At 38.7% G+C, this 15,124-nt stretch overlaps 1 protein-coding gene across 1 annotated transcript in view; it reads left to right on the top strand.

The window, feature by feature from the left end:
- The window catches only part of LOC124777439 (Golgi pH regulator A), a 95,124-nt gene extending 89,474 nt beyond the window's left edge, over positions 1-5,650 (top strand). Inside the window, 2 exon segments of the mRNA XM_047252846.1 lie at positions 1,427-1,458; positions 1,460-5,650. Coding sequence (XP_047108802.1) covers positions 1,427-1,458; positions 1,460-1,622 — 195 coding nt within the window. The 3' untranslated portion in view covers positions 1,623-5,650.
- The last annotated feature ends 9,474 nt before the right edge of the window (positions 5,651-15,124 follow it).

Below are 15,124 nucleotides of genomic sequence, written 5' to 3'. Positions count from 1 at the left end.
CATTTTTGGTACTCATTTTGAGCTTAACTTTCCATAATTTAAACATTTTGTAACAGCTGCATAATGCACACTTCTTGACACTTAATGTTGAAAGAGTAAAGTGTCTTTTCTGTATCACTTTTTCATCAGTTTTCTGCACCAAATCATCAGTAACTACTGAATGTCATGCACTTTGTTACTCATTGTGCACATTCGTACTGCCATCTTTAAAAGATATCGTTGATTTACGAACCACCCCATCATTTATAATCTTTCCTCCATACACTTCTCTAATCTGCTGATGAAATTCAGTCACTTTCACATCTTTAGCACAGAATGTATTTTGCAGTCAGTGGGATTCTCAATGGAGATCTTTCAGATACTCACAAACATGCCAAATGACTCTGTAATGGAGTTTGTGGCTTGCCAATTGAGTGTGGTGCACATCGTGCATGTTCCAAATGCTGACCATTATGCTGCAGTGGTGGAACTTCAAAACGGTACTTACTTTAAATACGCACCTTGTATAAAATCATTTTTTTCATTTGTTCATCAGACAGGTCCTTGAATTAAAACTGTAGTATAAAATAAATGTTCATTCATGTTTCATACCTTTTTCTGGATAACAGAGGGCTATGACTGTAGGTATTTCTTAACCAGTTTTAAATGGGGTGGAGCAGAGTGTAGGAGGCAAGGAAAGGAAACTCGATCACACACGTAGAATGCTGTGGAAAGAAAAATGGTCTGAGGGAAGTAAGCTTCACCTCCATCTAGTAATACTTGTCAGTTGCAGAGGTGATGAACACTGAAATATTTCATATGATCACAGTTAAAAGTGTCTTGTGCACATAATGCTATGGCTTGTTGCATCATAAAAAAATATTTTTTTGTTTTAATTCCTCCCTAAAAGCACATAAATGTGTATTCTCAGATTTCATAGAGTTGAGTTAACAGTAACAGAAGCAAAGTATAATATTAATGTTGCATGTCATGTACTAGACATTTCATGGAAATTAATGTAAGGTAAGCAGTCAATCAAGGATAACATTAGAGAACATTCTTAAGTGAATTGTGTGTCAGAATTTAATTTAATTGTTTGCTATTAACAGTTATTTTTTTCCTTAAAGAGAAAGAGAGAAAAAGAAAAGAAAATGTCGTGATTTCAGCCAAAAGCTAAACACTGAGCATTGAGACAATCCAAACCTTTAAGGGTCTCGGTCAAATGTGTTCTCATTCCCTACATTGGACTTTGTCATTTTATTCATATTTTACTCCACCTTTGTTTTCCCGTTTTACACTCAGATGAATACATTGTCAATTGTCACCCCCCCCCCCCCCCCCATGAAGTCCAAGATGCTGCATTTATTACATCCTTTATTACTGTCTAATGGCTTTGTCTTTGAGTTCCCTCTCTCTAACATACTGTATTTATTTTATTACATTCTAGGGCATGTACTTTGTGTCATCTGTGTTGCTGATTGAACATGCCACCAGAGTACCGAATCATCATTACACAAGTCCTGGGTGAACTACAGTTTAATTTCTACCACCGATGGTTTGATGTCATTTTTCTTGTTAGTGCTCTCTCATCAATTGGCTTCTTGTACCTTGCTCATAAGCAAGCTGTGGGTGATGGTGGCTAAAAGCTGCCAGCATACGGCAGCAATCGGAGCATAATGTGTCAGTCAAGATATTAATATCTCTAAGGATGCTGTTTTATGGAGGTATTGTCATATTTTGACATTTCTGTTTGTTCAGGAATAATGTAACATCAGTCACAAACAAATAATGATTCATTTCTTAGAAGTCACTCTGAGAGAGAGACAATTAATATATATCTGTTTTAATCTTTCAGTTGGCAAAATACTTCTAAACAATGAAATTTGCTTTATTAAATTTTATAATATTATTATGGTTTTGTTCTTAATACCATCTACTGCATCCAGATGTTGCAACACAGGGAACTGATTGAATATTGTGAAATTCATGCAGCAGACTGGTAATTAATAAATGATACTTCTAATTATTTGCAATTCCAGTAGCATAGTGATGAAGAGAACTATATCCAAAAATATATCAAATGAGGATGTCAAACTGTGTGATATCATTCTAAAAGTTGTTACTGGTAATTTCAGTAGTGTAGTGTTTTGTACATACTAAGTTTCAGGTGACTGATGAGTCACATATCATGCATCATCTTCCAAAACCTTCATTCATTTGTGTGTGTGTGTGTGTGTGTGTGTGTGTGTGTGTGTGTGTGTGTGTGTGTGTGTGTGTGAACACTCTAACAATTTCATAGATCTGGGAAGGAATTATGTACTAAAACGTACTAGAAATTGGGTTCCTCTGCTGCTCTTGTTAAATTACACCTGTAATTTTATGCTTCTAACAACAATACAGTGCTTCACTAGGATAGGAAATTCTTTATTAATTGTGTATTGCTTCCTGAAGATTTGAATGAAGTATAGTGGAATCAGCATCTGCATAGAGAGGCACTGCGCATTGATTCGGCACTATGTAGTCGCCGAGAGGTGCGTGTGTAGCCTATAGTTCCGAAGAAGCAATATTCTCAGTCTTGTTCATGTGCTTGTTGATGGCTCAAAATGTCTCAGCTATTCAGCTACTTAGTGAGTTGTTATGTTTACTACTCCCATTATTTATCTTCCACCAAGGACTTTCCATTACCATTTTAAGATGTGAGTTAACTATATATGACAATAACACTTTAAACAGAGCATAAAATATGAGTGGCCAATATTACACTAATTTCTGTTTTTAATCCTTTAGAACCATGTTTTGTATACTGAATGTGAATATAAAAATTAATTGAGAATGATTGTGAAGAAAGTGAAGTGTATGGGTCAGTCAACACCCTCATCAAGTGTAATTAACGAGATGTGTGAGAATTAAGACATGAAAACAAACAAACTACTACAAAGATGATAGATATCATAACTGAAGATACCTTTTTCTGTAATTCAAGTTTAGTGGTCATGTTTAAAGGAATGGGTAATCAGGATCTGATTTGTCTGTCCCTGCTAGAAGTTTCTGATATATTTGCATACAGTTGTCTTCAGAAATGTTCATCCACATTCTTTGTTTCTTGTACTTCAAGATTTCCTTTCTTTTTGGCCCCACATCATTATAATAATCTTTGTGCCATAATTTTAAATGATTATGGAGACCAAATGTTAATGCACTTGTGGCTTAGGACTGCCCATGCAAGCTACATATGGCTTGTTTTCTGTCCAATGCTCTATAAGAAACTGTCACACTTCCAATCTTCATTTTGACATCTCTAAAACATATTTCCATAAACAAATTTTGCAAGAATAATACATGAAACTATAAAAACTTCAACATACCTACTTCTCTGTGTGCTTCATAAATTATACAAGAACACTCATTGTCAGTGTCCTTCGCTTATCTTTCATCAATAGACCACCTCTTCTGATTCATCACCACCTCCTGTGATAGCATTATAAACAATAAGATCGAACACACTTGGCAGAATCTCTGATTTACTCATCAGTTAACTAGTCAGCTGATTGTCTTCTAAGTTTCCTGCTACCTGTTTCCATTTGATTGTTGGCAGCTGTGGTGGTTCCAGAGATAACCAGAGAGAATGCAATATTTAGTTTTTAGCAGCCACTTTCACACGTCTTAATTAGACACATCGTCCCAGAAATTCAAAATGTCAAAGTAGTTCCATAGTCAGGAAAAGAGTGTAGGGGTGCAGATTCAGGAATCCTGCAGTGCCATTCTAGGAAAAGTCCTAATGAAGATAGTTTGGCGTTGCTTTCATCCAACTTATTATTAAGGATCATGCATGTAACATGTGAACAACTGTGAGGAGGGCTTGTACGATGTCTTGTTGTGTTTTTGTTGTGATGGATGAAGTGAAGGGAGAGGAGGAAACCCATTGCTGGCATATAGTCTACTCCTCTTGAATAGTACCAAGGGAGCCGACTCGTTTAACATCCCCCTTTAATAGACGGATCACCATCAACAGTATCACATGCCTTCACTTCATGAGACACTGCCGAGAGGTTTAGAATTTAATCAAGGACATTGACACAGGGACTGGTGGTCAGGAACTTTACGCCACCACCTCTCCTCCCCTTACTGGCCAAATATTGGCATTCAAAATTTTCTACCATTAGGATTCAAATTGGTTCACCCCTGAGTGAAATGCCACTGCACAAGCATACATAAGTGACCTCAGCTATGCAGGTGGGTTTTCACAGAAATTACTTAAATGAAAACTGCAGTGGTTTCTAGGAACGGAGGGACTGATAACAGAAACACAAAATGAACATTTTGTATATCTGTTAGCACTGCTTACATTGTTAATGGTTCAGCAGTTCTGTTCCACATAGAGCAACCCTGTATGTTCAATTATTGTACTTTGAATTTATTGTGATGGTGGAAAACTGATTGAAAGCAAGCAAGGGTTTAAAAGGAGACACACACCCACAATAAAGAAGAATTACTAAACAGTAGATAGGCTTACAAAGAAGATGTCAGTGACTAGCTTTCTTCATTGGAGCATAGTGGCTTTTCTCATACCATATTTGTAATGAGAGTAAATAGAGCAATTTGAGTGTGTCTTATCTATTTAAACAGCTTGATGTTATCCTTTTTGTATCACTCCATGTCTGTTAGTTCCTCTTTCTTATCATTTGCTCTGTTATCCAGTGCTACATTAACATTTTCCTCTTAATTTGCTGAATATATGTTCCCCGTGTTGATGTATATACTTTCTTCACTGAAAGTGTCCAGTCTTTGACAGATAGAGCTCATAAGTCACGGTAGACTGTGAATACATTTACCCAGTGCTTGATTTGTAAAAAAAGAGGTTCTGTACTGTTACTTCCTGGGGAGGAGGTGGGTGGGAAGGTGGGTTGTTTTTTAAATTTAGACTCCTTAAAGTGTTATTTTAATGCTTTCTGCACATTTTAAAAGTCAAATACAACATTTGTACTGGTAAAAAATAAGTTATATCGTACAATATCTCAAAATCTGTGGTTCTGATTTTTTTTTTCCGGTATTGAGTACTGGTGTGTACTGTCAAAAATCAAGCACTGCATTTATCTGTTTGTGCCATGTGTAGATTTCTTATGGACCTATGTTGTGTGCTGCAAAGACTACTGGTGCTATAAGCTATGGTGAAAGACATTTTGAGTGGAATTTCTTGTACCATTGCTACTGTGAAATCCTTTGCAGAAGAAGAGCACAAGAATATTGAAAAAATGTAATTAGCATTTATTTTGTTTCCTCAGCTGTTTCACTTTTGTAATGAAGGTTGTGTTACATGTTCATTCATAGCACATGCTTCATAAAATACCTCTAAATAAACTGTGTTCACTGTGGTCTATTATGTAGATATTCAATTGTGTTCAGTGCATTTCAAATTGTTATTATATTATAAAATTGTAAACATTCCTCCATTTCCAAGTACATAGTTCTAACATGTGTAATTTGTGAATCAAGTGGGCTGTGCTTATTTCCTTAAAAGGCTTTACCACATTGTGTTCAAAATGAAACTCGACAACAGAGAGAGAGAATTTTTTTAACAATATTTCTTGTACTATTTCTGTATTGAAACTGCAATTTATGCATCCTCATTGTATCATTTTCATTTAGCTTACATAAAGGAAAGTTTTATAGATGCAGAATAATAATTTCTGAACATGTATGACGTATATACCCAGGATCCCACTATTATTGTACACTGATAAGCCAAAGCATTATAACCACTGCCCATTGCAATATCAGATGGCACCTAGTGGCATTGTGGGCACAAGACACTGTAACAAAAGTGTGTAAGCAGAGCAGACACAGATAGGGGATCACACTAGTGAAGATAAGGGCTGCAACTGAGGAAATCCATTGAGATAAGCGACTTTGACAAGGGGCAGATAATTATTAACAGAGCCTTTGAACAAGTGTCTCAAAAATGGCGAAGCTCATCAAATGTTCATGTGCTACTGTTGTGAGCATCTACAGAAAAAGGTAAAAGGACACTGAAACTATCACTAGGCTCTATATGGTTGGATGCCCATTACTCTTCACAAAACATGGGGTTTGGAGGCTTGTCTGCCCTGTCAAGTACGATTGGTGGTGATCGGTGGCATCTCTGCTGAAAGAGCACAGTGCTGGTCCATGCACAAATTTTTCAGAGCACCCCATTCATTATACAGTATTGAACATGGAGCCCCATAGCAGACCACTACTATGTGTTCACATGTTGACCCAACATCATCATCAATTATGATTATAGTGGGTACAGGGTCATCAGGTTTCAACTGTTGATCAATGGAAACATGTCGGCTCTCTGTCTGAATCAAATTTTTGCTGCACTAGGTTAATGGATGCCTCTACAGATTCCGTCATCTAGGTGAATGGCGGTTTGGAATATGCAGTGTGCCCCAGCTGGTAATAATTGAAGACATGCTGATAGCTGTGAATCACCTGCATCCCTTCATACTTGGTGTCTTCCCCGATGGTGATGTCACATTTCAGCAGTTTAATTTTCTGTGTCTTGGAGCCATAACTGTGCTACAATGGTTTGAGGAGCATTATAGTGAACTCATATTGATGTATTGGCCACAAATTCGCCTGGTGTACATCCTGCAGAACACATCTGGGTCACTATTGGTCATCACCAATACGCAAATCAGTGGCCTATTATTTACACAAATTACATGACCTGTGCATAGACACTTAATGATACATACCTCCAAAAACCTACCAACAAACTGTCAGATCCCTGACGTATGTATTTCGTTCCAAAGATGGACAAACAAGCTGTTAAGGAGGTGGTCATAATGTTTTGGCTCATCAGTGTATAAGTGCTTCTAGCATCATAGTAATTGATAGAGTGTATATCCTCTTTATTTCAAAGAATGTGCTTTTGAAAGCAATACATACAATTATGTGCATACTTTATAGCCTAAGGAATCCACAGCGAACAGATCTTTTCCTCAGCACGCTTTACACTGCAGAAGACTACCTGTGTCTCACGGTATGTCATATGATGCCTCTTTTCAATCAAGTAGCACACAGCTTCAATGTTTTCGGGAGCAACATCTGAATTTGGTCAACCTGTAAATGTTCATTGCTGATAGAAGCATGATCCTGACAAAATTCTGCAGACCCCAACTGTAAACTGTTTTTCTTAGGAGGATTGATTACCATAATTTGAATGACATTATTTGAGGCATTGTCATTGAGTTTGGTCTTAATGAAAATGTAAAATATCAGCCAGTGAAAACCTTCATGTGAAATTTTTGTTTTTTTCAGCATACTTTTTTTAACACTCACAGTAACACTTCTCATTAGTGACATGTAGTGTCATTTGTGAAAACCTAAACATTGACCCTCATAATACTGTACTTTCTGTCTCATTAATCATGTTTCATGCTTATGCTGTTTGCTCTGTTAATTGTGTGGCTGTTTTTGCCATTCACTCCTTTAGAGTCTCATAACATATATCCCCTACGCTGGTTCTGGGTATTATAAAAAAATGTTGACACTTTTGCTATCTTATTTATTACATCCTGATTCTACCTTAATTAATCAGTTTTAAAGAACTTATCAGTTTATGAAAATTACAGATCAGTCAGTTCTTTACTGTACCTACATTTTTGTTGATCAACCAGTGTTCACGTGAAAAACAGTTTACCCTTTTTGAGTCACCAGGGAAACCTTTTTATGCTACAAAAATTGTTACAGTGTGAAAGGACATTTCGTCTTGTTATGCAAAATATTCTTCTAAGGCAAGCCTCATTTCCATAAGGAAAGACTTTATTCTGCTAAGCTAATTTATAAACCTATGGTTGCAGATAAGGGTGACTTTGTGATATGTGCCAAATGACTGTGCATGCATGCATGCGTGCATGCGTGTGTGTGTGTGCGTGTCTTGTCTAATTCAGTGTCAAAACCTTACTTGTTTAGCAGTGTTTTTGCTTTGCCTATGTGTGACTCAACATCTCCATTATATAGTGAGTAGAAATCTACCCTTTTCATTAATATTGTCATTACTCCATCCTAGACTTTCCATTGTTTTATTATATCAGAGCAGTTTTATCACTAGTTCAGCTACACCATTAAAAAAAGGAAAGTGCTAGTTTTCATTTTGAGACTAATGTAACTTCCTGGCAGATTAAAACTGTGTGCCCGACCGAGACTCGAACTCGGGACCTTTGCCTTTCGCGGGCAAGTGCTCTACCATCTGAGCTACCGAAGCACGACTCACGCCCGGTCTCACAGCTTTACTTCTGCCAGTATCTCGTCTCCTACCTTCCAAACTTTACAGAAGCTCTCCTGCGAACCTTGCTGAACTAGCACTCCTGAAAGAAAGGATACTGCGGAGACATGGCTTAGCCACAGCCTGGGGGATGTTTCCAGAATGAGATTTTCACTCTGCAGCGGAGTGTGCGCTGATATGAAACTTCCTGGCAGATTAAAACTGTGTGCCTGACCGAGACTCGAACTCGGGACCTTTGCCTTTCGCGGGCAAGTGCTCTACCATCTGAGCTACCGAAGCAGGAAGTTTCATATCAGCGCACACTCCGCTGCAGAGTGAAAATCTCATTCTGGAAACATCCCCCAGGCTGTGGCTAAGCCATGTCTCCGCAGTATCCTTTCTTTCAGGAGTGCTAGTTCTGCAAGGTTCGCAGGAGAGCTTCTGTAAAGTTTGGAAGGTAGGAGACGAGATACTGGCAGAAGTAAAGCTGTGAGACCGGGCGTGAGTCGTGCTTCGGTAGCTCAGATGGTAGAGCACTTGCCCGCGAAAGGCAAAGGTCCCAAGTTCGAGTCTCGGTCGGGCCCACAGTTTTAATCTGCCAGGAAGTTTCATATCAGTGCACACTCCGCTGCAGAGTGATAATCTCATTCTTGAGACTAATGTGTTTTAGAAATTTTCTGCAGAAAGTTAAATAGTCATGGTATGTGAGAGTTACTTACTCTTCTGATGTTTCTGAGTTGTGATCATTGACTGCTCTTTTGGTGGTCAGTAAAAAATTGTTGTCTGTTTGAATCACATTTACAAGAACCTCTCTTAATCTTTGTCTAATTTAGTTTTATTCATTTAATTATTCTGGGATCATGTATTAAAGCTGATTAACAACATGAGACTGGTTTTTAATTAAAGTGGTGACAAGGTGCTACCACACATGCTGAATATTATGTGTAAGTGATTATGCTCAGTTCTCAGCAAAAGATCCTAACCAAGAAGGACAGGAGGTTACTGTCACTCATTTCTAGAAATTGTGATAAGGAAAGTTGCTACTCAACATATAGTGGAGACACTGAGTCGCAGATAGGCACAACGAAAAGTCTGTCACAAATAAAGCTGTTGGCCAGTAAGGCCTTCATCAACAGAGACGACAGACAAAACACACACACACACACACACACACACACACACACACACACACACACGGGGGCATGAGGAAGTGAATGGGTTGGGGTATCTACCGCAGCACTGTTTTGTAAAGGTCCATGCTCACCTTGATTGCATGACAGTGTATAAAAGAGTTGACGAAGGCCTTACTGGCTGAAAGATTTATTTGTGGCAGTCTTTTTGTTGTGCCTACCTGCTTCTCAGCATTCTGCTATATGGTGGGTAGCAACTTTCCTTTTCATAATATTGTTACATTCCGTTCTGGATTTTCCATTGTTTGATTTCTAGAAATTGATCATCTGCAATTCTACTAAATCATAAGTCTAGCATTGCTAAGTGGCAGGTAACACTGTATCCTGGGTTTGTTCAGTTTTTACTGTACTCATGTGAAGTTAATAAGTTTTCATGGCGTGGGGGGCAGGGGGGGGGGGGGGTGCTTTTACACTGTCATGCAATCAAGGTGAATATGAAACTATACAAAACAGTGCTGAGGTAGATACTCCAACCTTCCGGTATTCACTTCCTCATGTCCATGCTTATTGATCTGCAGAAAAAGGGGAAATCCAATGCTGTGGTGTCTGGAGACTCACCAGTTACCTGAACACCCCTCTCCTCTCTCACCAGCACATTATCATCATGGCTGTAGTACTCCTGGCCAACATCAGTCCCCAATCCCTTCAAATACACCCCCTTGCCCAGGTGCATAACTTAATCACATCAGAGTTTACCTTTTGTTTGTGTATAACTAAACCTGTGATGGCTTGCTAAGGCTATGAGGTCTGTTAAAAAATTTCTGGAACTTTGTCCACAAAATTTTTCTATGCCTACCTTGTGCATGGTCTATGCCTAATTATTGTGCGTGGTCTCCTTCAACATACTCTCCTTCACAACTGATACACTGCTCCCAGCAATGTTTCTGCTTCCAGAATTAGTCTCGGTACACCTTCTGCTGGATCACATGAAGCGCTGTCTGCGAATTTTCTTTTATGTTGTCTATCATTGCAAATCGTTGTCTTTTCAGTGGGGTTTTCAACTTTGAAAATAAAAAAAAAAAGTCCGCAGGGGCCAGATCTGAAGAGTACAGAGGATGAGGTGGCAAAGCGATTTCATTTCTTGTGCAATAGTTACACACAAACAGGGATGAATGTGGGGGTGTGTTATGATGATGCAAGAGCCATGAATTGTACACCGTATTAAATTTGTGACATGAAGCACTTGTCAACATCGAGTCTGAGTACTTAAAATGAAAAGGTGCCACATATGCACAAAATAGTGAGGCAGTTAACATACATAGGGTAACAGTAAAGTCTGCAGACTGATTATGTTGTGGGTACAGTGGTTACACTGGAAGGTTGTCTGCTAAGAAACTAGATTTCTATTCAGCAGTATGGCAAGCAAATTCTCCTCCATTCATTGGATGTGTGCCTCCTGCAAGAGATAGGGGTGGGGTGGGAGGAGGGGTGGGTATGTGCTACACCTGAATTATGGGCTACAGGCTTCTTATTCAAGATGCAGATTCAGTATAGGACCAAGTTTCTTAGATTATGTGCTGCGTGGCAGTGAAGTGATGTGTATGTGCCAGTAGGTAGTGTGGAATGACTGCAGTAAGATGGGTCAACATGGATTGTATCAATGTGGACTATTGAACGTATCTACAGGGAATCCACTCACAGCCATGTAACGTGGAGTAAGAACAGAGGTTGATGACAATCGAGTTCAAACCAGACAGGAAGTGATACTGTCAGGTCTATCTCAACCAACTGCTGAGTAAACATTACGAAAGGAATGGCATGCAATGGACTTTTAGAATTGGCTACCTTGCAAAAGTTCAAGGTGCCAAACAACATTGAAACTGGGCAGTAGCTGACTGGAGTTATATAGACAGGTCTAGAAAGTCACGATTTTGTCTCTTTTTCAAATGATTCAAGGCACTGAGTGCAGAGGTGGCCAAATGAAACATTTAATCTGTGGAATGAAAAGAATGTAGTTCAGGCTGGAGGTGGTTCTGTGAAGTTTGGCAATGTCTTTCCTGCCATGACTTGGGCTCACTCATTCAGATTACCTTGAGGATATATCAGAGTGTTTATTTCAAGTGACAAATTGTAGCTGTTTCTTCTACATCTTCACAATGAGTATGCTGAGGACACACTTGTCTTCCAAGATGACAACAGCCTTGTTCACAGGGCCTGCACATCTGTATTCCTCTTTTGACAAAAGCAATAGCAACTTGACTGGCCTGCTAATTCACTTGAGCTTAATCTGTTTGGAAGAGGGGGGGGGGGGGGGGGGGGTGTGAAATGTAGCAGTCAACATCTGTGCAATGAGATAGCAGTGCAGGATCTAATTATCAATGAGTGGCTTTAGCTGGATATGGAAAACATGAAGAAACGTATGGACTCTCTTCCTCACCTGTGTCCATTACCAAAGCCAGATGCATGTTACATGGTGTCGGTGTGATGTCTCCTTAAGGTGTAAAATATTTTGTCTGGTGTGCTTATGTATGTTGATGAGCAATTAAATAGAGACATATTCTTAGTATTGTTTACAACTCTGCTTTAGCCTGTGAAGGAGGCAAGTTGCCATGAAGCCTATTCCACTAGCCACCAGAGGTGTTAGGAAAAAAATCATCTAGTGCCCTCCACCCTTCAGTAGCCATCCGTGACCTACAGGTGTTACGTGAAATGAAGTGTAAGTCATGCAACCCATTTGCAACAACATCCCACATGGGCTCAATTGTATTGGGGCCAAGTTGGCATATGGGAGGCACAAGTAGACCTACAAATGTGGAGGCTTCATCAAACCACTATCATTCAGTTTTTGATAATGGAGTGATATGTTGTCGTTATGAGCATTTGTAAGTTGGGAACATGTGCTTGTCTCTTGTTAATAAAAGTGTGCATGTGTTACTCTGCCACATACTGTTCATAAAGATTGCTTCAAGGACTAAATATAGTCATGAACAAGTCATAGATTTTCAACCCTGAGTCAAATGCTGTTCTGTTTCCAACCACTTTATATTTGCTGCAGGAATACCTTAGGTGTATTTAACTGTGATTTTTGTCATTTTAACTTGCTAGAGTTACAGAGTGTCTTAAGTATCATGTACCTGAAGAGGATTCCAGTTTTTTATCTGGTCCAACAATCCTAATGTGAATTTCTTCCCAGTATCATTCTATTTGAATATTGGGTAGTTTGTAATAACAGGCCATGATCTGTGACTTCCATATTACCTACCCATTATTGGTAATTTGAATCAACATGACAGAGGCAGTCACTTCAGTGTAGTGCAATTAATCAGTGGTCCTTTGGAATAAAAAAGAAAACAAACAAATCTTGTTTATCCAGTGCTCTACTGTCAATCACATGGGTGGTGCAAAGTCTGACAGTAATATGGTTACAATAGCAAAATAGTCAACTTGGGAATGTGAGTACTCTGTCTCCTGCATAACAGCTCTCTCTTCCTTTAGTACCTCCTCTATAATACAAAAGGAAAATTCAGAAATTGCTGGATGTGGCTTAGCTAACAAAATATTTCTGTCAGAGCTGGTAGGTAGTGTAGACTTGGTTGTACAAAAGATATAAAATGCAGCCACATAGAAACAACTCATAGACAGTGTGTGTGAGGTAAGGGTTGTAGCTGAATAATTGGTCCCAAGTTTATGCCACTTTTTAATTCTATTTGGATGAAAGCATTGTGTCCACGTAACAATTTCACTTCAAGATGGCCAAACTATCAGTAGACATTATAGAACAAACTATCCAAGGATCACATCCACAACTGAAGACCCCTGCCCATACCTCATTATGGGATGTAATATCTAAAAGACATTATCTCAGAACAAATATGCAAGATATATGTAGTGCCAGATGTTAGACTGGAAAAAAAATGTGATGTGCAAAGCTAAATGGATCCTCTACATTCTATTGTCTGATTCTATCTGGCAATTTGACTGGGAAGAACCAAAAGTGCGATGGCATCTTAACTTCATTATTGAGATGGTTGCATCTAGGGTAGCTCTAGTAAAACATGCATATGTGTCATAATGTTCTAGAAAGTGAATGACTATCTCTTGCAACATAAAACCTTGTTGGCACATCATTGATCCAAAAATCTTTGTCACCATAATCATGTTTTTAATGGAATACTTACTCTAGATTTTCTACTTATGGAAACTAATACCGGGCTTAACTGCGCTCATTTGGCTCCTTAAATCATAGGAAGGGAAAAGTCCTGTTATTGAAATTCCTCTATATTTGCCAGATTTTAATTCTACAAAACAGAAATGTCATGTTACACATTATGGAAGACAGTTATGCCTTTTGCAAACAATTATGTCTTCCATATCACATGACAGTCTTCCAAAATGTTTTGAGTTTTATATCTTTTTATTTCTAAGAAAAGATTGTTACTCATGCTGAGTTCTGCTGGTTATGTAAATGTCAGCGGCTGTTGTGAGTTTTCACGTCCATCCTCAATTTTGCTTGGTACACTTTGTATCAGAGAGTATTTACTACTGTTGAAAATTGATATTTTATTTAAAAACCCTAGTGCAGTGATGTTGTGGAATAAGAAGTGACACGTGATGGTGATGACGGTTGGTTGCCTGTTGACTATGAAGTTGGTTTTGTTGTAGAGTGCATCAGCCTCCTCCTATGATGATGACCATGTGAGGTGATCAATGTAGTGGGGGTCACTGCAGTCTGTGGCTTATGTTAAGAGTCTGAATTAAGTCAGTCTGGTGGCATCAGTGGGTATGTCATAAGCAAGTGTGGCATATCTTGCAGCTGCTGCCTGTGGAGGACCTCAGCCAGAGCCTGCGTATTGACACAACCACGGATCCATACCTGCCGGGGAGGGTTGTCAACACCTGAGTTGGAATAAGACCGGGTGTTGTCTTCATTTAGTGCTTGAAAGTCTTGACCATTTCTTCAGACTCTTCTTTCGTAGAAGTCAGTATGATGGTAGTATATGAGCAATTTGGCAGAACATCACTAATAATGAATCACATTATGCCTCTGATGGACCACATAATAATAATGAATTTGATCCTGTAGACATCAGATTGCTGGTTAGTGGGTGAATTTATGGGATGGGCCACCTGGTTGTGTCCTATAGTGGGCACTCTGCCACTTGAGGTGATCAGTGTTAACCCTCGAGTGGGTGCACCATTTTTCATAACACGAGCGGGCACGCACCGCCCTTTGTACACATAAAAAGAATAGCTTTCCTTATGTTACCAAGGTAAGTCCAGTATGATCAAAATCACAGTTTAATCTAAGTTTATTTAAACAAGGAGAAAATAAACTTACATAATATGAGCTAAACTACTGTTTTATTAAACAATAATGAAATAAATTTTCACTATAACCCTCTTTTGCCAAGGACAGGTGTTAAAGAGACAGTAATGATGCATTCAAAGCATTAAGCAGTGCAGTTGTATCAGATCTTGGTCAGCTGCTTATTCGATCACTAACTATCTCGTAGACAACTGCTTCAATGTGGGATTATGTTGCTAGTTTGTAACTGGGGTCATTTTTTTGAACTGATCTTAAATTTTTTCTCACCAAGCTTGCTTTGTATTTTATGTTACTGCTGCTCCCTTGGACGTATGACAAAGCAATTTATTGCTGCATTACCTGAAGCAATACTGAACGAATAGGTATAGGTTTGCAGTTGTGAAACAAAAATGGAACTGCACAAAATTATTTTATTTTTGGTTGGCGCACTTTATACGC

This window comes from Schistocerca piceifrons, chromosome 2 (genome assembly GCF_021461385.2).
Source record: "Schistocerca piceifrons isolate TAMUIC-IGC-003096 chromosome 2, iqSchPice1.1, whole genome shotgun sequence".
NCBI lineage: Eukaryota > Metazoa > Arthropoda > Insecta > Orthoptera > Acrididae > Schistocerca > Schistocerca piceifrons.
The sequence above is the reverse complement of the archived record's forward strand: the minus strand, read 5'-3'. Positions and strand labels throughout refer to the sequence as shown.